This window comes from Alligator mississippiensis, chromosome 7, assembly GCF_030867095.1.
Source record: "Alligator mississippiensis isolate rAllMis1 chromosome 7, rAllMis1, whole genome shotgun sequence".
NCBI classification, from domain to species: domain Eukaryota; kingdom Metazoa; phylum Chordata; order Crocodylia; family Alligatoridae; genus Alligator; species Alligator mississippiensis.
Window position 1 is genome coordinate 10918696 of NC_081830.1, and position 23450 is coordinate 10942145.

General features: G+C 50.6%; 1 protein-coding gene across 1 annotated transcript in view; it reads left to right on the plus strand.

The window, feature by feature from the left end:
• Positions 1 to 4069: 4069 nt before the first annotated feature.
• TCF7L1 (transcription factor 7 like 1) overlaps positions 4070 to 23450 on the plus strand; it is a 59182-nt gene continuing 39801 nt past the window's right edge. The window contains exons 1-3 of the mRNA XM_019481149.2: positions 4070 to 4296; positions 4392 to 4455; positions 4537 to 4667. Coding sequence (XP_019336694.1) covers positions 4099 to 4296; positions 4392 to 4455; positions 4537 to 4667 — 393 coding nt within the window. The 5' untranslated portion in view covers positions 4070 to 4098. The remainder of the gene's footprint in view (positions 4297 to 4391; positions 4456 to 4536; positions 4668 to 23450) is intronic.

Here is a 23450-nt window from a genome sequence, read left to right on the forward strand (position 1 = left end):
AGGAGTGCTAAATGACCTCAAGGAAGAAAGGTCTGAGCTGCTGGGAAAAAATAGGCAGGTTTTCATTTAAAAATAGGTACTTGATCCAAATGTTATATATATTTGTATGTAAGAAAGTCCATAAGGATGATCTGGGGGATTGCAGGGCAGGAAGCCTCACAGCTGTACCTGGTTAACTTGATTGGAGTGATCACTGGAAACAGAATAATGAAGCACCTGGAAGATTGGGATGAGAAGACTGCTAACAAGCTGGGCTTTGGCCGAGGGAAAATCTGCAAGGGGAAGTCTTTGAGTTATTAGAAATTGGGCAAAAAGGACCCATGGACATAATTTAGGTCTGAGGCATCCTTTGAGAGAATTATTCCAGAAGAAGCTTCTAAAGAAATGAAGTGGGCTCGGGGGTGAGATTTTTCCACAAGTCCAGGAGTAGAAATTGTGGGCTGATGATCCTTGTTACAGTGGAAAGTTGTGTGGCTCCTTCACTTAAAAAGCAACCTAATCCCAAATCTTATTTTTTAATATCCTAGGGTGAGCAGCAAGGTAGCAAGGCTTGCAGGTGATACAAAGCTGTCTGTCTGATTCAGGGGATTTCTAGAGAAGGAATGAGACAGGAGGATGTGTAGCACAATGAGAGGTGGCGTTCAGTGCTGAGAGAGGCAAAACAAGGTACATGCTGAATTGACTGGCTGGCATGAGTGAAATCAGGAGGCTGTCCCTTCCCATCTCCTAAAACAGCCTCTGACAGGACAGAGGGCTGTGCTATGCCTTTTCCCACCAGTATATACATTCAGAGCTGCTGAAACAGAGGCAGCCGCTCTCCTTACCCTGTGATCTGACTGTGGAACTCATTGCCACAGGATGCCAGAGAAACCAAGAACTTGGCAAGATAGGAGAAAGGCCTGTGTGTTGTTGTGAATAGCAGTGTTGGCAGGAGCTGTAACGGAGCAGTGCAGCCTTCCAGGGCTCAGGACAATAGGGGCTCAATCGAGTGAAGTCTCCAACTAGAAGTAGTGTAGACATGTTCATGCAACACTGCTCAGCAGGACTAGTTAGCCCATCTGCAGCACAGCACTTGCAGGGCTAACCTGCTTCTGAGTCAGAAGCTAGTGTACAGGGAGCATATCTGAGCTCTGTCCTTTCAGCTGAGCTGCTTTGTGTGGAAGGGAATACTCTGCCGTGTAGGGGGAGCATATTTGCTACATGGTGCCAAAATCTGATGTTCACAGATAATGCAAGAGGAGAGATGAACCCCAGGGCCAGAGGTTTTCCTACACGACTGGGAACTGGGGTAAGAGTTTCATGGCGGTAGGATCACTTGCCTCATACCATGCACCTTCCCTTGAGGCATCTTTTTCCGGTCCCATCCCAGGCAGGATGGGGGTCAGCTGGGCGGTGGATCTGATGGGGAACATCTAACTGGACCAGTGAATCTGGGAGGGACTGAAGTTAGTTGGCAAAAATATGGATCCCACAGGGGGTTCTGCTAGTTTGGATTAAGTTCCCTTCATTCATGTGGGAGCACGGAGGGCCCAGCTTCTGCATCCAACCCCAGTGTGTGGGCTGTGCGCGTGCCTGGAGGGGGGGACCTCCACGATGTGAACATAACTGCCATTTATTGGGTCGAAACATGGGTCCATCTTGCTTGGTCTCGTGTCACATGCAGTAGGGAGTAGATGCTGGAACAGAGTTAACTGGGTCTGACCAGGGTTTCCCCCCACCCCCGGTGTTCCTCTCACTTACAATCTCTAGCATTTAAGGTCAAGGATGGTCTGATTCAGAGGCTGTGCCCATCACTGCTGTGCACAGTAGCTACTGATGCCCCTTTCCTCCATGAATACGTCCAATCCCTTTGTGAATTTGGCTAAACTCTCGGCTTCTATCACAGCTGGAGGCAACAAGATCCACCCTTGAATGACCCACTGGGTGAAAAAGAACTGCCTTGTGGTTGTTTTAAACTTACTGCCGACTGGCCGGGTCATCCCAGGGTGGGGGGTGGCACTCAGGGCGACTGCCGTGGGCCCCGTTCTTTGGGGGGCCCCGCAGACAGTGCTGTACAGGCAAAGCTGTCCCTGAGGAGGTGAATCAGGGCAACCCCCTGCCACACACACACTTAAGCCACTTGCCATACCCTGGCCCTGCACAGGCTGATATGGCCCAGGCCCTGCACACCCCTAGGGACAGCTCTGCTGACTGGTTTCATGTTTTGGTTTCTAGTTCTTGTAGTGTGAGACACAGCAAATAGTAAATCTCTAATGATTTTTCCCTTCACCATTTAGTATCTTGTCAACTTTGATCCTGATCCCTCAGATATCTCTTTTCTAAACTGAACGGGCCTGGCCCCTTCTGTTTCCCCTCATAGGGAAGCCCCTCCGTGCCACTGATCATCCTGGTTGCCCTTTTCTGCACCTTCTCTAGTTCTTCTAGATCCTTTTGGAGGTGCAGGAGCCAGACATGGGTGCAATCTTCAAGGTGTGGATGCCCCAGGGACTTACTCTCCACTTCTGTTGCTTCTGGGGGCAACATGTTCCAGCCTTGCATTACACCCTGGGTGAAAAAGAACATCCTTTCCTTCCTTTTGTTAATTGTAAATAAACTAACACAAGTGCATGTCCTAGAGGGGGAATCGTCTTCAGGGTGTGTGTCTGGAGGGGGACTCTTTAGGGTGAATCAGGAGGGGAAATAATCTTTAGGGTATGTGTCTACAATCTTGGGGGGAGGGGGTGCCTGGTGGTGGGGATCTCTAGTGGGGTGCCAGGAGAGGGGAATTTCTAGGGGGTGTGCCTGGGTGGGGGGGAGGAAAATCTCTAGAGCAGCGTTTCTCAAACCTCTGGGTTGCAACCCAAAAGTGGGTCACAAGAATATATGAAAGGGTCAGGAGCAAACTTGACAAACGGATTCTCCTTTCAAGGAGAAAAACATGGGAAACAGTGGCTTTTCCTTTGCAGGCTGGCAGAGGTCCAGCCTGAGAGGGGTTGCTTGGGGGGGTCCCCCAACCCCACAAACATGCAGACCTGGCCCCACACACTGGGCTGGGGCCTGGGGGCAGTGGGATGGGACTGGCCCTTGATGTTTACAAGTGGGTCCTGGTACAAAAAAGGTTGAGAACCGCTGCTATAGAGTGTGTCTGGAGGAGGGATCTCTGCGGGGTGCCTGGCAGGGGAGGGGATCTCTAGAGTGTGTCTGGAGCGGGGGACCTTTAGGGGGGGAGCTCCAGGAGGTGTCTGGATATGGGGTGGTCTATATGAGGGTGTCTGTAGGGGAGATATTTAGGGGGGACCTCTACGGGGTGTCAGGAGGGAGGTGCCTGGCAGGGGGAGATCTCTAGAGTGTCTTGAGTGGAGGGGATCTTCAGGGGGTGTCTGGGGGGGGATATCTAGGGGGGTGCCTGACACGGGGGGGGTGGGGGATGTATAGGGTATTCCTGGGGGGGTGTCTAGGGGTTGCCTGGAAGGGGGATCACGGGGGGATGTGTATGGGGTGCTTGGTTGGGGGGGGATGTATAGGGCATTCCTGGGGAGGGGTGTCTAGGGGGTGCCTGGAAGGGGGATCACGGGGGGGGTGTGTATGGGGTGCTTGGTCAGGGGAGATGTATAGGGTATTTCTGGGGGGGTGTCTAGGGGGTGCCTGGAAGGGGGATCACGGGGGGGATGTGTATGGGGTGCTTGGTTGGGGGGGGATGTATAGGGCATTCCTGGGGAGGGGTGTCTAGGGGGTGCCTGGAAGGGGGATCACGGGGGGGGTGTGTATGGGGTGCTTGGTCAGGGGAGATGTATAGGGTATTTCTGGGGGGGTGTCTAGGAGGTGCCTGGAAGGGGGATCACGGGGGGGGGATGTATAGGGCATTCCTGGGGGGATATTAGGGGGTGCCTGGCGGGGCAGCCTCTAGGCTCGCTGTCCGGCCGGGGCCGGGTGGGGGGGCGCGGGCCGGGCCGGGCCGGGGCGGGGGGATGTCCCAGGCCGGCCGGGCGGCGCTGGCTGGGCCGGTGTCAGCTTGCAGCCGGAGCTCCTCCCTCCGCGGCCCCTCGCATTCCCGACCGGCGGGCGGCGGCGGGCCGGGGCCGGGGCCGGGGCCGGGGCGGGCGGGCGGAGCGGGGCGCTATGCCGCAGCTGGCGCCCGCGGGCGGCGGCGGCGACGACCTGGGCGCCCCGGACGAGCTGATCCCGTTCCAGGACGAGGGCGAGGAGCAGGACAAGGGCGCGGGGCGCGGCTCGGCGCACGGGGACCTGGACGAGCTCAAGTCGTCGCTGGTGCACGAGTCCGAGGCGCGCGGCGCCAGCTCCGGCTCCGACTCGGAGGTGCGGCCGGGCCGGGGAGCGGGGAGCCCCGGGCCGGGGGGCGGGAGCCCGGGGCCGGGCCGGGCCGGGCGCCTCTCACGCTTTGTCTCCCGCAGGCGGAGCGCGCGGCGCAGCAGCCCCGGGAAAGTTTCCAGAAGCCGCGGGACTACGTGGCCGAAGGTAGCGCCCCCCTCCCGCCCCTCCCCGGCCCCGGCCGCGGCGCTGCCCGCCCGCCAACCTCTGCCCCCCTTGTGCCCGCAGTGGTGAGGAGGCAGCACGATGCCGGGTTCTTCAAGAGCAGCCCCTACCCCGCCTACCCCTTCCTGATGCTGCCCGAGCTGGGCAGCCCCTACCTGCCCAACGGAGCGCTGTCGCCCGGCGGGGCCCGCACGGTGAGTGGGGCCGGGGCGGGCGGGGGCTGCGGGACCCCGGGCAGGGCTCGGGCTGCGCTCGCAAGGTGGCACAAACGGGACCCGAGGGCCCCCTCCTAGACGATCAACTCGTGGCTGTGACTTTGGGGGGACCCTGTTCAGCTGCAGCCTCTGCCGCCGGCCCGGGCTGGCCTGCGGATCTGGTGGCGGGCCGGAGACTGCTGCGCAGCACTTGGTGTCCCGGGGCCTCTTCGGGCCATTGTGATACAAGGGATAGTGCCGGAGCCCGGCGCTTGGAAAAGGGAAGGCCCCGATCCTGCCGCTGCCTCCCCGCCTGTCCGCAGGGTGGCACGTGGCTGGGCACGGGAACTTGGCTCTGAACTTTCTTTATAGGTGTTTCGCCGAGTGCGTGCGGAGCAAGGAGCCGCTTTATAATGCCTTTTTTGGCTTAGCTGTGGGCTTTTTTTTCTGTTACTTGCCTGGCTCCGGATCCAGACCCGCTGAGACAGAGCTGTAGGTTCTGCGGGAGCTTTTGCAAAATCGGTTTTATTTCAAGAGACGTGCCTGCTGCTGCTTTGCAAATGCCTGGATTGAAAAGGGGAATGCAAATCCGGGTTGGGAAATAAAGGCTGGAGGAGCCTGTGCCCCTGAGAGGGGGCTGAGGGTGTTTCTCTGCTGTTTGCACTGCCTTTTCTCATTGAAAGGGCCCTCTTAGACTTTTTAAAAGCTGCTAATGGACTGACATTGTCTGTCTCCCCTTCAGCGCTTGCAGAAGTGATTAAGCAAATTGACCCAGCCTTAGGGTGCAAATGGAAGCCCCCAGCTCTGCAAATGCTGCCAGCCTCCAGTTGTGCTCCAGTGGTCATTCCTGCCTTCCCTGCTTGCCCCTGAACAGACACCTATCAGGAGCCTCCCGAAGCAGTGATTAGTTCCCTTATCAGGACTCCTGATTTAATTCTGGAGCGCTTTTTTTTTTTTTTTTTTTTTGTCTTTTGAGAGGAAGGGGCTGAATAAAATAAGCGCAATGCCTAAGTTGGTTGTAATTAGGGGAAGCCTGAGAAGCCTTTCCAGCTGACTTGGCTAATTGTGCTGTCATGGTGTTCGGTAGTTGGGAGCTGCTGTGTTTCCTTGTGGCATAAAGTTGGCTGGAGCAGCTCACTTGCTAGCTTGTGCCTGTTGCTCCCAGGCACCGTAGGACTTGAGATCCTGTTACAAATTGGCCCCTAAATCTTATGGGGTTTGTTAGCCTGGAAGAGCATCTCTTGGGAAGCAAATCTGTATCCGCCTCACGGCTTTGGAACACAAATGGTGTCAGTGACACCCCCGCTCCGCTTTGCCAGGCCTGTAGGATTCCCGGTTGGCAGACGTGATTTATTGACGGGTTTGTGGAGAGGAGGAACTTGCATACTTTTTCTGTAAAGTGAATGTACAAGACACAGTTCCTTCGAGACCAAGGGGTAACGTCACATGAAATTTGTTTGCATCTGGCACTGAAATGGGATCCAGGCTGCTGAAATGGCTAAGGAGTCAAGTCCTACTTCATGCCACCGTTTTGTTCAGTAGTGTGGAGAGTCCCACGCACAGCTGTATAATGCAGCTATGTTAGTAAAATACAGTTACTGATCATAGGGACTTAGAGACTTTGGCATTTTCTGTAAGATCAAAGTGGACTGTGTTTGTCTCCAGGACATGGTTATGTACATGTGTCTATCTGTAATTGGCTGATGGTTGGGTGAGGGATAAAGGTTATTTTCTCAGTTTGTCACTATTTGTATTAATAAATGTAACAGATGACGCTTAATTGGGTGAAATGGCAAATACCAGCCAGGACTAAGAAATAATGAGAGAGGGCAGAGTAAGATTAAAAATACAGGCAGAGAGGAGCTGATGGTGCTGATTTAAATAAATAAATGCTGGAGTCCCTAGGAAGTTCCAGAGGAGTGAAGAAAACTAGTGCTGTGTCAGTGTTATAAAAGGGCAGATGGGAAGATGGGGAAGCGATGGGCCTGTTAGGAAAATAATGACACGGCTGATGTGGGACGCCTTCAGGAAAGAATTAAAGGGTGATGGTAATGGAGCTAAGCCAGATAACTTGGCTCCTTCTCAATAGCCATCTTCAGCTAGCTTGATTTAGTTTGGTGGGACTGCAAGTTTGGTTGATAAAGGTAATTGCATTGATGGGATTATGTTTGGATTTCCTGGGAAGTGTTAGTTTTGAAACCACACCAGGTCCTGGAATGAGCATTTGCACAGTGAATCAGGGTCTTTTTATTCAGCTTGAAGTGAAGAATCAGCTTGCGCCTCAATTTAGCTCGGTGCTCCGGGATTGTCTAACTTGAGACAAAGGATACAGAGCTTGCAAAGTGGGAAGTGCATCTTGGAGAGCTGTAAGTCTGAGAAGGTTTGGGGTGATGGCAAGCAACCTCAGTAGCCAGGGGCTCTCCAGTGCTGTACTGTAGCCAGAGAAGAGAGACTCACGTGGTCTTGCCAAAATGGCCAAGGGAACACTGAGCAGGAGCAGGGACCTGGCATTGAATACCATTGCAGAGGGTCCCAAGAAAAAGACCACAAGAGTGGAGATGGGGACTGAAAAAATCTGCTTTATGGTGAGACTGGAGCAGAATCTTTCTGTTGGCAGAGTGAGTTCTGCGATCCATCTGCTGCCTGGAGGTACCCACGGAGCAAGAGGATCTGTGATCCCAGGGAGCCAGTTTGATCAAGGTGTTAAGATTTCCCATGTAGGAAGCTGAGGCTTTGTGAATTTAAGCTGAAAGCAAAGGTGTACATCTTTAGCAGGGACAGGAGCTTAGCATTGGCACGGCTTTTTGAGGGTCTTGGTATGGATCTGTCACTCAGGGCTTTAAATCAAGCTTGCTTGCTTTTCTAGAGATGCTGCTGTGCAGGGAACTGTACAGCATTTGATGCAGGACTTCAGGGATAAGGTTTGGTGGCCTGGGAAGACTCGGTGACTTAACAGTTCCCTCTGGCTTCAGATTCCCTTGCCGCCTACAGGCCTCAGCCACTGTACCATGCACTGCGCAGACAAACAAGACAGTCCTCCCGACAAGCTTAGTGTAAGGCAAGACTCAACAGGTGAGCTGAATGAAAGAGAAGGAGGAGGGAGATGTGGAATGAAAGCAGGAGCACGGTGAGCCTCTTTGTAATGGTGGTGATCGAGTAGTTCAGCAGTTTTCACTCCCCAGCTTGGGTGTCTGTTTTGTGGGCACCAAAGCAGAACCCCACCCTCCAAGTCTTGACTTCTCAGGATGGATTGTCCAAGGGGAAGCGGCAGCTTGAGAGAGAAACTCTCTCCTGCATGGTAGATACTGACTGTTCACCGTGGGGAGGTGACAAGGGGAAGGTAGGGCATGGTAGGAGAGCCAGCAGAGGGGCTTGAAGGGGTTGGGTGTAGCCAACAAGCCAGTAAAGTAGAAGGTGTCTCTTGAGAGGAACTCGGAAGGAGCTGGCAGAGTCTGAAGTATGGGCAGTGCAATTTGATCCCTGCAAAAGCAGCTTCTTGTCTCCAATATAGGAAACTGCAGCTTTTCCTATGTTCAGTTCTGCTGCTTGGGATTGCATCGGCTTTTGGGGCATCTTATCCTCAAAGATGTTGACAAACCAGAGAGAAGGCTCAGAGAAGAGCAGCCAAAAAAATGAGTGCCAGTCCATCTGTCTAATGTGATGAGGGTAATGGCAGAGTCTGTGCACTGGAGAGGTTAAAAGTGCTACGTGTGGATGGCGGAGAGGTTACAAGCGCTACGCATGGATGGCTCTGCAGTGACATGGTTAAGAGCAGCTAGCAAACGAAGGTGACTTATGATAAGGAGCTATTAAATGGGGTCATGCATGGGAAAGGGAACCATGAGAAGTGGGTGAAATGAAGTAAAGGCTGATTTGGACTGATTGCTAAAGAAGGCCTCCTGCATCTGGGGTCACATCTTCCAGGGACAGGGTTGAAGACCCTAACGCCTTGGACATTTAAAGCTAGAACTAGAAAACTACAAAAGTTCTGCAGGCCTCAGGAGATGCATTGGTAAGACTTAGTTACCTTTCCTCCATACTGACTTTTGGTGACCCTTAGGATTTGAGAACAGTGACTAAAACACAGTCAAAATGATGGCTATGCATGGTGAATTCAGGGCTGTTTGCCTCATCTCTGCTATAAGCAAGTGTCCACAGTCTTTCAGGAGAAGCAGGGCAGGAAGTATGTGGAGTATGCTTGCACCAAAATCAAAATAAATAGCTGTGATAGTTAGGAGTGTGGAAGATACCAGTCTTCAGTAACTGACTGTACCAGCAGTAATGCTTTTTTGGACATAGCTATACCACCACAAGAAACTGGGAGAGATCCTTCTGTTCAGGGAACTAGAATAACTCTTTAATGTTCTGTGTGTTTTGAGTTTTAACTATTAGTGCTTTAAAAAGGAAGTGAAACCAGTCTTTGGAAGGAGAAACCTTTCCGGGAGGACTGGCCACATAAAGACTGAACCTGAAAGTGAAATTGGCTATGAACAGAAGGGAAATGGAGTTTATTCACCAGTATTTCAGTACCCTAGTTCCTCTGGAAGTGATCTTGGGTCTGATGAGGGTACAGGAACAGAAAAAAAATCCAGCCTCATACTTTGATCCCAGGCGAGGCAGTTAGAGGCTCTGGGAAATGGTGAGAGACAGTGAGCAATTAAGGGCTTGTGTTCTGTGCCACTTAATTCCAGACAAGGTTCTTTGGGTAGATGTGTCATATCTTTTATTAGACCAACTAAATAGTTGGAAAAAAATGCTGTTTGCAAGCATTCGGGCACAAACACCCTTCTTCAGGCATAGGGAGAGTCTGGGAAATTCCAGGGAACTTAGAGTTAAAGTTCCTTTAGCTTTGAAAACCAGTGTTTGTTGTGTGCTTAGCCATCAAGACTACCCCTCTCACCAGCTCCTTACTGCTAATCTCTTCCCTCCTGTGTTCCAGTGGCATCCATACCTTGCCCATTCATCTGGGAATAGGATGTGGCTCTTAGGTCAGTATGAGCAGGCTTGGAGGGAGGCTGGTATCTCTGAGGGTTGTCTGGAAAACACTCCATGTACTGCACTGGGGGCCTGGTTGTGCCTTGTTACTTCCAGCATTATTTTTTAGTGGCATTCAAGCCCCACATTCTTCTGAATGAAAGGCCGTGTCACATGGTAACAACTGCATATTGTGCTTTCCATGCAGGTTTGTTTTCTCAGGTGAGGATGCTGGAGAGTATGTTGTGCTCCAATAGACATTTGAAGAGGGAGCCAGTGGCTTGTAGCTTTGCTGTCTGGGTGTTCCCTCTAGGCAGTGATTTCTTTCTTTTTTTTTCCCCAGTGTGTTTTGCTTAGAATGGAGGAGCCCTGTGCATTGATCTTGCCAAGCCACTTGAGCTGCTTTCTTGGAGCTCCACGATCTTATGTTTGTGTTTAATTAGTAGCAGGCAAAGCTGTTCCTAGAAATCAGGTTTTCTGATTGCGCTGCACTTGCAGTGGCACAGCATCGTAGTTCCTGGCACAGCTGCACCCTGCTGGCCACGTGTGTGCTAGGCACAATCACCTGGGCAGCTCACAGCCATAGCATTGGTGAACATTTACCTTACCAGTTTCATTGACACTCCTGTAGATGATACCACTTTAGCGTTGCACAGGGTCTAGTGAGTCAGGGTGTGGGTAGATAAACTTTTTACTACCAGGTAGAAGGGGTCGGGAATTACTCCTGTCAGCTGCTGTGCGGTAACTGCTTATATATGGGTTACCGGCTTGGAGGGTAACAGCTTAACTGTTGTGAGGGCTGCTCCTTGTAATTCAATTGAAAGAGGTCTGTGACCTGTGTCCAAAGATTCCCATGGGGAATGCATGGGGGCTGTTGCAGTCTGACTTTTTAAAATCTGGGAAATCCCATAAGAACTCTGTTAAGAGACCACTAAGGTAGAATAACTGAGCATTGAAGAGGTAAGGACCATAATTTAGTCCACCTTAATTTAGTCCACTTGCACATATGCATTATGATAACTATATTATCAGAAAAACACAGGGGCTTAATGCAATCCCATATTTAGGGTAGGTGATTTAAGAATGCACATTTTGGGCTGCTAAATCAGCTAGGTGCTCTTGAAATCCTTGTCCTTGGTTACCTAGATATGGTGTTGGCAGGCTACTTCTAGGTGACTGGTTCTTGCAAAACTTGGCCCCAAGTCAAATACTGTGTCACGCATTTGTTGTCTCTCCTTAAGGCGTCTGCCTCATTCATTGCATGACCTGGTCTGCTTGTGGGATCACTCGGGGCTGTGCGTGGAGGAGGTTGGTGCCTGTTGAAGCCCTGTGTCCCTTGCTGCAGAAGGTGAATGGTTTGTAGTGAATGTGGCTGCGAGCTGTAGAAAGAGAAGAGGCAGGGTCAGGTATAAAGGCAGATGAATACTGCCCTGGAGAACTGGTTTGGATCCTTCTCTTTGCCACAGAGTTCCTGCTGATGGTGCTTCATGGAATACGTTCGGCTTCTAGTTGCCCCATTCAACCTGCAGGGATGTTGAGGGCTCTCCGCTCTTAGAACATATGAGGTACTCAAAAATGGAGCGGTTGGCATCTTGAATCAGGCACCCAAAGAGATTCCTTTCTTTAGCAGCCTCTGCCCTCAGTCTCTTTGCGCCCCTGTTTTCTGTGAAATGGGCATTGGCCCTCCTGCTTTTACAGCGTTGTCCTGCTCAGGGCTATCTGCAAAGCCTGGTTATGTTACAGTGATGTGAACCCTTGGAAAACTGGCCAGGGCTGTGCATGGGGCAGGCTGTGAATGGCATGCAGTCAGCAAGGTCGCATGGGCCACATGCTGAGTGATGAGGATAAAGGGAACCCGGGGACAGCTGATGCGGTATAAATATGGGATGGGTGATGATGGCAGAGCTGTCGCGTGGTACGTGCATGTGGTGGGCTGGATTAAGGCTTGTCTGGATGGGCTTATTTCTGGCATTTGTGAGTACTGTAGTTTGACTTTGCCGTTGGGATGTTTGGAGGGAAGAAACCAAAATTGCCAACTGCACACACGTGCATGTGCGAGAGAGACAGGATCCCTGGAGCCCCAGGGCAGACAGTAGCCTGTAAGGGAGTTCTGGGCATCCTTTTCCACACCAGTGTGCTTCAAGGGCTAGTAGGGGCCTCAGAAGGATAAATCAAGCCAGGTTAGCCCCTGTCTAAAACATCTCAAATGTCTTTCCAACCTGCTGTTAAGAAGGTCCAAGGATGGAGGTTTAACCATTGCTTTCAGTCCTGTCCCTTGCAGCTTCAGAGACTAGTCTGTCTCATGTTCCCATGTAATATTGCTCCTTCTTTCAGGGATTTGAGGATTGCTATCAAGTCCTTCTGCTTCAGTCTTTCCTTCTCCAAATAAATGAATGCAAGTTCTTTCAGCCCCTTCTCATAGTCTCCCATCATGTTTGTCATTCTGCTGGATGCTTTTTCATCTGTCCACATCTTTCTTTCTTTCTCCTGAAGCTGGACGATGCTAAAATGTGGTGGTGTGAAAACATGGCTTGGGATTTCCAGAAACCTGGCTCAGGGCATGGCTGTGTTGGACTGATAACACCTACAAAAGCCAAGTTTTCTTCCAAGGGTGGGTCCCTTCACCAGTGCCTAAGGCTTGCCATTGGTTGGCCTTTTCAAGGGGCTGCTCCCTGCCTGGGTCTCCTGGTCTGTGCTTTTGCTTGTAGCAGCTTTTGTAATGAGCACAGCTCCTTAGAAGTTTGAGCAGGGTGTTAACAAGGCCTGGACTCTGTCTGTTTGCCTCTGGAGATGCCTTCCCCCTCGGCTGAAAGCCTGGGTTACGTTCCGGACAGCTTGGCTGTTTTTGTTCCAATATTTATGGCAACTGCGTTTGGAGCCATTAAGTGGGAGATCCATTCAACCTTAGTGAAATCTCTCACAGCTGCTCTTTTGCCCAGGGATTGCTGGATGGTCTGAAACAGGGGGGCTCTGGCATGGCTTTGATTCCTACCTCCCTTCTCCAGTCCCTGGAGACTGCATGATTTCAGTGGTTGGAGAGGAATGATGAACTGGAGGTGAGGGGGAGGTGTGGAAGCAATAGGGACGTCTTCTCCATCCCCCTGGGTACTTCACAGCCACTCTCCTAATGAACCCTCTGATTCTCCTGCATAATAAGCCCTTACTAGCTGTCTCTGTGTCCCAGGGAGTCAGTCTGGGTTGGCTCTGTCGCTCGCTTCCCCACTGGTACCCACTTGCACTGATCCTTTTGCGCGGGTACTTGCTGGAACCCTTGCAGTTGGGTCCAGGACAAAGGGATCATAGTCCTTGCCCCCAAACAAATGTGATCCCATACTCTGGCATCTGAGCCTGATTCATACCCAGGGCTGTTTCCCCCTGGTACTGGCTCTTCAACACTGCATCTCTTCACAATATCAGGTACCCCCCACTAGCAGCCTTGCTGTTGCTTGCAGACTAGCCGGGTGTCTCTGCCTCTCACCCCATTTGAGAGGTGCTCTTCACAGTCAGGAAGGTTGATTGCAGTGTTTTTCCCCATGAGAGGGGAAGACGCCGTCCTGAGCTATGGGAACCTGTTGAAAGAGGAGGACACGTAGCAAACAGTCCTTTGCATTGTGCTGCTTCCCATCCTACCGCTAAGCTTTGGCTTTGTGACAATGGTCAGTCCCATTTTTTCCTGCTGCGAAGGGTAGCGGGTGAGGGAGAAGGTAATAAACCAAATGGGATTTTTCGTCTGTGGTTCTGCAATGTCACGAAGTGATTTCCTGCCCCCCTGCCCCAAACATCTTTACTGCCTGCCTTTGCCCAGCTGTGGGCCAACACCATAAGTGGCACTAGACAATATTATTTGTGGGGGCTGGGGAGTGTGGAGCGTGTCCTCCTGACCCTGCTTCTCCCTCCTGCAGGGCCGTTTCAGGGCCGTGCATGCTGGTGCTGTGTGCGTGGTGGGGCCACTAGGCACAGCACTGTAGCAGCAGTGGCACTGGAGCCGCTGTCACTGGCCCAGTTTGGGGGGCGCTACACCCCGTTAGCCCCAGCCTTCTGCTGCCTATAGCCAACATGGAGCCCAGGCTAAAACCCTGTTTGAGGAACACCGTTTCTGGGGTCTGAAGCAGCATGGGGATTTTTACTTGCATTGGCTCTGCTGGCTGCAGGCTGGAGTCTGCCAAGGCAGAGAGCTGGCTTTTTATCCTGTGGGTGCTTTCTGGCTACCTCGAGAGGGTGCAGTGTCAGGATGAAGCTGTGCTAATGGGCCACTTGTCATTGTCTTGAGGCCCGTGTACTTTCTTAGGCAGCCAGCACCTCTCCCCACCCTGCATATGCCCCTTGAAGAGATACAGATGGTGGCTGAATATAGTGTTTGTTTAGTTTGCAGCGTAAGCTGCTCTCATTATGTTGCCAAGGGGCTCTAAGCAGGCTGTGGAATTTAGCAAGGACCAATTACAAGGTCCCTATTTAGTTGTTATTAGCTGGGAATGCTTGCCACTGCCAATCAAGACGTTTTGGTCAAGGCTTCTGCGTCTATTTTGGCCTAGGATACATAGAGGAGCCTTGCTCGAAGGAACAACTGTCAAAGCCCTTAAGTGCTCAAAGAGGATGAGGCATTTTTCCACCGTAGTACAGCAGAGGTTTGTCTCTCTGAGAACCGGCTGTGAGGTGGTGACTGATGGTGCACCGGGTGCCCAGGAGGTTACCAGCAGACAAGTCCGGAGTCCCGGCGTCTCCAAAGACCCTCTCCTGTAGTTGGAAGCACAGGGATGGGCTGTTAGCACACTGGCCTGATGACAGAAAGAGCTGCTGGGCATCAATCAGAGAGGCCTGCCCTTCTGAAGGCCCTTGAATGGCTTGAGGAGTCTTTCTGGAGAGGTGTGCTTGGCCTGGGAGGGTCTTGTGCGGCTCTCCTGCAGAGTGTGAGGGACTCGGATGGAAGCTGTGAGGTTCCCAGACTGTAGCTCTGGATGGGGAAATGCATTGTGCCAGCACTGTGCCAGAGTCTTCTGGATGTTTGTTTTCCCCAATGTGTTGCTCTGTGCTTATTTGTTTCCCCTGAAGATATTTTGGCCAGAGTGCATCCAGCTACTGGGAGTAGCCCCAGGCTGCATTGTACAATGCCATGATATTGCCTCTTTTGGAGGCAGACCAAGGTGTCAGAAAGCAGGGAAGGATTTCCATCTTTTAGGGGCAGTGGTCCAGAGAGGTGAAGATGGTGGGTGCTCTTTTCCTCATGCATGGGGGAGCTCTTGAAATCCTGCCTCCATGGTAAGGAGTGCTGTTGGTTTCCAGCCCCAGGCCAGTGTGGATGCCAAGATTTTTTTTTTGGTGTCTGGCAGACCTGTATACAGCTTGGGTCCTCTGCCAGGGAACTTCTCATCCTGTGCAGACATGATCTCTGGATGGTTCCTGCCTGTTGTGTATCTGCCATGGCTGGCTCAGCCTATGCTTGAAGCTTGGGGTGACTTGGTGTGATGCAGATGGGGTTTCCTTGCTGCCTCTACCCCATGGGCCAAGTGAATAAGGGGCAGAAGGGGCTTCCAGCTCGGCTCCAGGCAGCCAGCAGATCCTAGAGGTGGATTGTGAGCTGTTCACACAGAGCAACAGGAAGCCAGCTGATCTGCTGGCTGGTGGCTGGAGGAAGGGGAGTCTTTGATTCCCTTGCCGGCATGGCCTTGAGTCAAAACTGCTCCCTGGGGAAAGCTGTTTGCTTCCTGTCCCTGCCCATCTCCTTTCCTACCCCTTGTGTGTGTGTCTGCACGGTGGTAAATGCAGAGGCTGGACTTCATCCCGGAGCGCAAGGAGTGTGAGTGTACTGAAGAGACAGTTTGTGGGGATGGGGCTGGGCTGGGCAGGTGGGCCTCTCCTCTGCACTCAGAGTTGTGGGGGGAGAGGAAATAGATTTCCAGGCTCCTCCTGGTACAGATCTCCTGTGCTCTGGGTCACTTTCTCTTCCCCCAAAGTGCCTTACAGAGGTGCAAGGAATCAGAACTTGTGGTAGAGGTGATATCTTTTATTAGACTAGATTTTTACAAAGAATTTTTTTTTTTTTTTGCAAAAATCTAGTTGGTCTAATAAAAGAAATCACCTCTACCATGAGTTCTGATTCCTCTTGCCTCTAGACACATACTGCTACAACCTGGATACCTTACAGAAGAGCAAGTACTTTGCAGGGCTTCGGGTGGGAGGCCCACTGAGGAATGATGTAGGGTGCTGGGTGAGCTGCTCATCTGAACGTTTGCTAAATGCAAGGCCGTACATGTAGGAGCAAGGACACTAGGTTGGGTGTGTGGAACCCAGCGATTGAGGGCTAGACTTGAAAAGCCTGCTCACAGGAGAAGGTAGCGGCAACTAGGTAATCCTGGGGAGGTTACCTTTATTGTGATCATAAAGTTGAGGGTTAGATTCCTACACCCTTATGGAACAACATGAAGGGCCATTAGTGAAGCCAGTTTGAATGAACATGGATTGAGAGCCCAAGGCAGGAATTGGTCCTCTCCAGAGTGTTCTTCTGCTCTTTAGTTCACCCACACTTACTCAGTTTATCTTTCTTTTTCCTTTGTTTTTTTTGGGCCTGCCTCTGTCTTGGAAGGCCAGGCTCTTTGCTGTGTTCTTCCCTACTTGAGCAGCCTGAGTTGGAAGCTGTTCCTCGGAAACTGTCAATCCTGCTGTTTTTTCCCCAGTGAGCTGGGTTGTTCTAACTTGGAAGTCCTCCTTCGGAGAGCCGATCTGCAGTAGGGTTGTTTGGAGGAGAAGAGGGGGTATGTGCATAGTGTACCTGAGAGCCCAGGTGTGTGTCGTGTCTTGCGTTACTCAACTGCCTTCAGGTAATGTCCTCTCCAAATCCTTCCCCATTATTCAGGTGTTTTCCTTCTTGTACTTGAACAGCTCAAATAGATTAGTCTGCTTGTTCTCTTCGAGGTTGCCATAGCAAAACCATCTCCCTGAAGTAGGGCGGGATTGCTCTCAGGGCTGAATAATGCGGACGTCACCTGCTGGTTTGGTTGTTTGTTTGTTTTTTAATTCAGAGTCAAGAAGAAACTAGATCCTTGTTTCATGGAGGGACAAGTTAGGACTGGAGCGAGCGGCTGTTGAGGGAGCAAAGCCAGGCTTGTGTTCCTAGGGCTGGGGATCTCTTTCTCTGCTACTCTGTTTACATGAGCTTGTGACTGTGCTTTTTGGATGTTCTTTGTCACTCTTTGTGGTGTGTACAGACCTGCTGCAGGGCACATGTGCTTTGGAAGCTGAGTCCCAGGTGAAGGCTTTGATGCCTAAGGTTCATTAAGGCGAGTAGAGTAATGCTGCCTCTGGGACTTAAGACACCTCCCTCTCCAGACTCACACACCCGGCAAGCTCCCGAACAAAGGCACAGTCTCTGAGTAGCTTGTGAAAACAAGGCTGGACCAGGGTATTAGAATGCAGTGCCCAGAAGACTCAAACATACCTCTGTTTCTTTCACCGTGTCACCAAACCGTCTGGATTTCTTTTGTGTGAGAAATTCCCCAGTATTTTGGGTGATAAATGGAAACAAAAGGGCCTTTAAAAAAAAAAAAAATCACTCCTGAAAGGGCCAAGCTTAAAGTGGACAATGTAGGTCTAACTCCTAATGACTGCGTTATGCGTTAGACCGATATGACAGTGCTAGCAAAACAGTTTAGGGGTACATGTAACTCTGGGTATAAAAGTGCTTGTTTTTGTGTTGCTAGTGTTCATTTAGGGGTATGTGAGTTCATATTGGTATAGCTGGGTCTACTTCTAGACTTTTTGCTGGTATAAGTATTTGGATATAAAGACACCACCTGTGCATACCCACTTGAGTAAGTACAGCTCTTCTAATAAAGCTTTAAAAACCAAGTTGCACTCAATCAAATGAGCTGTGAATTCTTCTGCTTATGGTTAAGTGAAGAGAGTGGGCATTACAGCTGCAGTGAAGTGTTCATCCTATCCTCTCTAGGGCCACTGACACGCACAATGGATTCCCTGACACGCACAATGTATAACTGAGCTAAGATTAATGGGTTTTTGTATTAGTCATTTAAAGTAGAACTTAACATTGCAGGGTGATGATGATGCTATCCCCAAATGAACCATATAACACCTGGAATTTCAGGGTTAAGACCAACTTGGAAAAAAGCTAACCTCACTAGGGTCTGGAAATGCAGACAAGGTATTGCAAAACTGGCTTATCTCTGCTGCGTAATTATTCCCCATAACACCCATGCAGCTACAGTTAATGCATAATAATGTTTGCGGTCCCAAAATAAATAAGACACATTTCTAAAAACATTAAATGATTTCAGCATGGGTTTTTTTTCCTGAGTAAAACTTTTTTTGAGGTGAGCCTGGGATATTAGCATAAGCAACTACACAGAGGCAGATCTGAGCTGTTTCTGCAAAGGAAAATGCGTCCTGTTGAATGTGTTGTTTAGGGTTGCCAAGAAAAAGGATTAAAATACAGGAATTGATGAGAAGAGAACTTCTGGCAAAGCTCTCATTGCCAGACAAGGGGCAAGAGCACCTTCTGCTCGTGTTGAAACCATCCTTCCAGATGTGCATGGCTCCCAGGGTTTGGCTGCAAGCCAACATGTAGAAACCAGAGCGGGTGGGGTAATACAGTTAGCATAAGCATGAAAGAATGGAAGTCTTAATAGATCTCACTCCAGCTCTAGACTTTGTTCTGCAATGCACTGCATAGGAGAAGTCCTGAGCAGCCGTGCAGTTAGCCCAGCAGTGATGTCTTAAAATAGAAGCCAGGGTGCTTTTCCAGAGGGCTTGAGGGCTTTGATGCCCAAATGCTGTCGTATTTCAGAGAGTCTCGTGTCAACGTGGCTGTTGGCAGATTTTGTTCCATCATGGGGCAGCATTTGTGCTGTTGGGCGAGGTTACAGGAGTGTTTGTCCTTATATCATTACCGCTTTATGACCCAAGGAGTTTGTATGCCACAAACTTTGCATTTTGTACAGGATTCGTAACCGAGGCCTGGGTGGCGGGGCCAGAATTTGGAGCTCCCTTGACTACCATGCTTTTCCTGACAAAGCAGCTTCTTCCTCCACACTCTGATGCAGCCCTCTCTCTCCAGTTGCCTTGGGCATGAAGTACTGCGTTGGCAGTCGGTAACATGTTCTGCCATGCTAGGAAGATGTGGGATGTTTCACTGGGGTAGAGTAAGGCCCATCAGGTGAGATAGATCAGGAAGAGCGTCTTACACCTGGGTAGCGATTTGTCATGCCAGTGCGTGCTTGTGAAGCCTAGACTAGTCTGAGATTTACCTTGGACACTGTGTCTTCTCTTCTGTCTCTTGTGCTAGGAGTCATGCTTGGTCATCCCTGGGCTCAGACCTGATAGAGGCAGAATACCGTAGGATGCATCTCTGTTTGTCTGGGATTTGGCTTGCTCTGAAGAGCCATGGAGCTGGGTCCATGCCGTGCTGGGCGTGGGGACCCTGGCAGGCTGGGATATAGAAGTCAGAGGTGTGCTGTGAGGTTCCCAGTTCCTGTCAACAGCCCAGCAGCGCCAAGCGCTTATGGGAAGCTTTACCTTTATGTGGTGTTTCCTGCTTTGCCAGTACCAATTCTGGGAAGGAGGCTTGGGAAGGGCACAAAAAGTGAAGCCTGAAGCTTCCACCTTAATGAAGCTGCTTGTGTGTGCGCTTCTGTGAAGTGTTAGCAGAGCATTTGGCACTGGGGCCGGTAGGCCCCATTCCCTCCCTGGGTCCTGTTTTCTCTCTCCACTGTTCCTGACACCTCCAGAAAATGCTGCCAAGGCTTTCTCAGCCCTCTGCTATTATCTGTTTACCGTTTCCCACTCCCTACTCCCTGCTGTTTGCTCTCAGCACCCTTGCTGATACCTAGCTGCAGCCTGCCTTCACCTTCCTCCTTGCAGCTGCCTTTGCCATTCCATAAGGCCAGGCGGGGACCTGAATAAGCAGCTGGCAGAGCCCCACGTGTCTGGGTGGGGCTCGTTCTGCAGCCTGGAGCAACTTCCAGCAGCCCAAGGCACTGAATTCCCTCTCTTGGTCCCTGAAAACCTAAATGGTTGAGTCCTGGTTCCTTGATTTGGAATCCCTTTCAGTTAGCTTGTGAGCTTTAGGCAGCATCAGATGCAGCACGGGAAATGGCTCTACAGGAAGTGTTTGGGATTATACACAGCGCAGCCTCCATAGATCAAGTTTTTTATGAGTTTCACTGAAGTCTGCAGGAGCCACAAGCCCTGTATTGGGATCCCCTCAATGTTGGATTATTTGCTGTGCAAGCATTTGAAGGCATTCAGAAGATTCATAGATTGAAGGGACCTTGGAAAATCATCAGGTCCAGCCCCCTGCACCAAGCAGGAAAGATAACTGGGGGTAAGGTGACCCCAGAAAGGTGACTGTTCAGTCTCCTCTTGAAGATTTCCAGGGTAGGTGATTGCACCACCTCTGGAGGGAGCTTATTCCACAGTCTGGACACCCTGGCTGTAAAGAAGTTTTTCCTAATGTTGAGCCTGAAGCAGTCTTACAGGAGTTAGTGGCCATTACTCCTGGTTTTCCCCAAGGGTGCCCTGGTGAACGGTTGTTCACCAAGCCCTTGATGTACTCCCCTAATGGAGCGGTAAGCTGCTACCAAGTCCCCTCTCGGCTCTCTTTCAGGCTGAAGAGTCCCAGGTCCCTCAGCTTTTTCTCATATGGCTTGCCGTGCAAGTCTCTGATCATATGGTTGGCTCTTCTTTGGACTCTCTCAAGTTTTACACTTCATCCAGGCTGGAAAGTTTGTAATTTGCTTAGTTAAACTTCAAAGAAGATAATGAATTAAGCCCCTTAGCACACTGGGTTGCAACCGTTTGTGCAAGCAAAAGCTCATATAGATAGCTATGCTTGGAACTGTGAATTTGAAGTGCTATTGCTGTTCCTGATGAACTCCCTGTGCGGGTGCTTCTATTCCAGACCAGTGGGGCTCAACCTTCTTAGACTCAAGGGTCCCCTCAGAAAATGCCAGCTCTTAGCTTTCGCTGTGTTCTCCTACAGTTTCTAGACTATAGAAAAAATAGTAGAGCATCTTTTCTGTTGCAAAGAAGTCCAGGTCAGAAATGTTTTTAACCCTTTGGATTCTTATTTAAAATCTCTGGGTTTAACTTGTGAATCACGTATGTGCACACTTAACCCTGATGAGATGGTGTGGCACCTTTAAAAGGCTTTCATGGTGCTGTGTCACCCTTGGGTGCTGCAGTTGAGAACCACTGTTCTAGAAAAAGAATGCCTCGAAAGAATTCCTATTTTAGCCTAATCCACTTCCACAGTGGAGGCTGTTGTTCTGAAATCAAGTGCATTTGCTTAGAGGGACAAGGGCTAGCTCTAGAATAAAGAGCATCTGCACAGGGAATTCATCTGGATTAATTCTTCTGGGCTACCTCGTTAGGTGGACAAATCCTAAGTGGGGCTTCAGAAAGGTGGAGAATACTCAGACAGCCTGAAGCTTAGAGTTAGTGGGCTGAGAAGCCCTCTTATCTTGGCCACTTCCTCAGCCAGTGAGAGCTCCTTGTGCTTTTTCTCTGTGTTGCTCGAGGGCCTCTTTAGCAACTTGATTCTACATCTGCAGAGACTAGTGTCGAACCACTTTAAGGGGGAATGAATTTTTTTCCCCTCCCGTATGGCAGCCTATAGCTATTCTTGGGTCATTTCTCATGTTTGGCCAGCGATCTCGCACTGCTGTCAGAGTTCATTCTTTTCATTCTTCCTCCCTTCTTATGCTCACAGCCTCTGGTAGGGGAGCTGCAAGTTCAAATCTGTCAGGAGGAGTCTATCCAAGGTGAATTGTTTCAATTGTCTCCCTTTTTAAATCACTTGTTTTGTGTTCCATAGACGGAAAAGTCGTTAGCATTAAAAAGAAGGGAAAAGTTTTTTCAAGTTGTCTTTTTTTCTGCTTTTCCCTTGAGCTTTCATGCTGTAATCAGATGGATCTGGGGTTAAAGATGTGCAGAAACTGCTCCAGAAGGAAGTGGAGGAGTTACTGGGAGGCTGTGAGCAAGAGCTGAAATGGTCACCAGAGATAACTCTGTGATGGCACTGAGAGGGGTTTGCCACGGCCACACTCTGTTCTTTTTCTTCTACTATGATTGGCCAAAGGAATTTCCCCCCCCTCCCCCCCAATGAAAAAATGTTAACAAATAGATTTTCTGCACTTTCTGGCTTGATTTCCTGCCCCCCTTCCCTGCCCCCCTCCATCTTGCTTCTCAACAGCTGTCAGCATTGTTTGTATTCTGCTTTGGCAGGATTACCCATTTTTCTTTCCACCCCTTCGACGGGAGGCCTGCTGAGTCAGAGAAACGCCTGCACTGAGACTTGGCAAGCACTGAGCACAAATCATGCATGTTGCCTTGTTTGCAATTTGAATGAGAGGGACGTTGGACAGGGGCTCAGAACACCTGGGTACTCATCGTGGCTCTGCCACTGCCCTGCTGGCTGACCTTGGTCACGTCCCTTTCCTGCTCTGTGCCTCAGGTTTCCCAACCTATGAAATGGAGGGAATGTTGGGATTTGCTGATCTAAAGACCCATAAGGGTTAGGGACTATTTAGTAACTGCATGGATTTGGGGGGGTGGGGGTGGAAATCTAGAAAAATCTGTCAGGAGAGTACATGCTTTGCTTTCCTCCAGCAGCCAGAGGGGATCCAAGGCAGGGCAAAGCTCTGGTTTTGCACCCAGCACCTGGAAGCTGAAGGCAGCTCTGCAAAAGCTGTGATCCTTTGGAAGCAACTGGGGCACCACCCTGGTGTTTCTCTTAGCAGGCAAAGGTGGGAGGAGGAGGAAGGGTGAATCCATCTTTGCAAGCAAATCACTCCCAAACAGCCACCTCCCAGCCCCCTTACTTCTTTGCCTAGACTTAATCTTCAAGCTCTTGGGTGTCTGTGCTCAGCCTAGGCTCAGGCCTGGCTTTGCTGCACAGAGTCTCTGGGCACCACATTTCCAGTGACTGCAGAGGGAGGGCTTGGCTGACCAGGGCAGGGTAGCACTTCCGGTCTCTGGGAAGAATGGGTGAAATGTGTAATAGTCCGAGGTGCTTCTTGTTGTTGGGGCAGTGCGCACAATGGCCTCTTTGTGTCTGCTCCTTAATTATACTATTCGGCTAATTACTCTGAGTTTTTGGCTAAATGAGACCTCCAGGAGGTTTTGAGGCCCCCTCCCCCTTTCCCCTTTCTAACACGATTCACAAATTAAAGCAATGAAATAAGTGCTCCAGGCAACCCTCATAAGACCTGGTTTTGTTAAGGGGACTTAACATGCATTCATCATTCTTCTGGTATTCTGGGCAGCTGCTTTTGATTAGGTCACTAAACTATTGTTTCCTCCAGAGTCACTGGTGGTAGCAGAGAGAGAGGAGCTGGAAAATACTGTGGGAGTCCCAAAGCTGGAGGAGCAGCATAGGGGGCTCATTTCTCCCTTTTGCAGCCTTCCTCTGGCATGGTTTGCCCATCCTTCCTGGCTCATTGACCTTCCAGGTAGAGTTATGCTGGGATTTGGCGCCTGAATAGAGAAGGACAAGCATCTTGGGACAGGGCATTGCTCTGAGTCTAAAGCCTGCAGATGCACTGTGGGCAGGGGCTGTGGTTAGTAGGTGGCTGCACAGCTAGCAACACCGAGGGGTACATCCGACTTCCTTCACTGTGTGCCTACAAAGGCTGGTGGCATTGGGCTTCCCCTGCCTGGGACCTCCCAAGCCCCCATGTGCCAGCTGTGCTTCTCAAACGAGGTCCTTGGGGCATGTTACCACTGGCCTGGTGTTCTGTTACTCGGATGCTCAGCAGCGAGGAGAGGGACTGTAGTGCTGGGGAGAAATGGGGCAGTGAT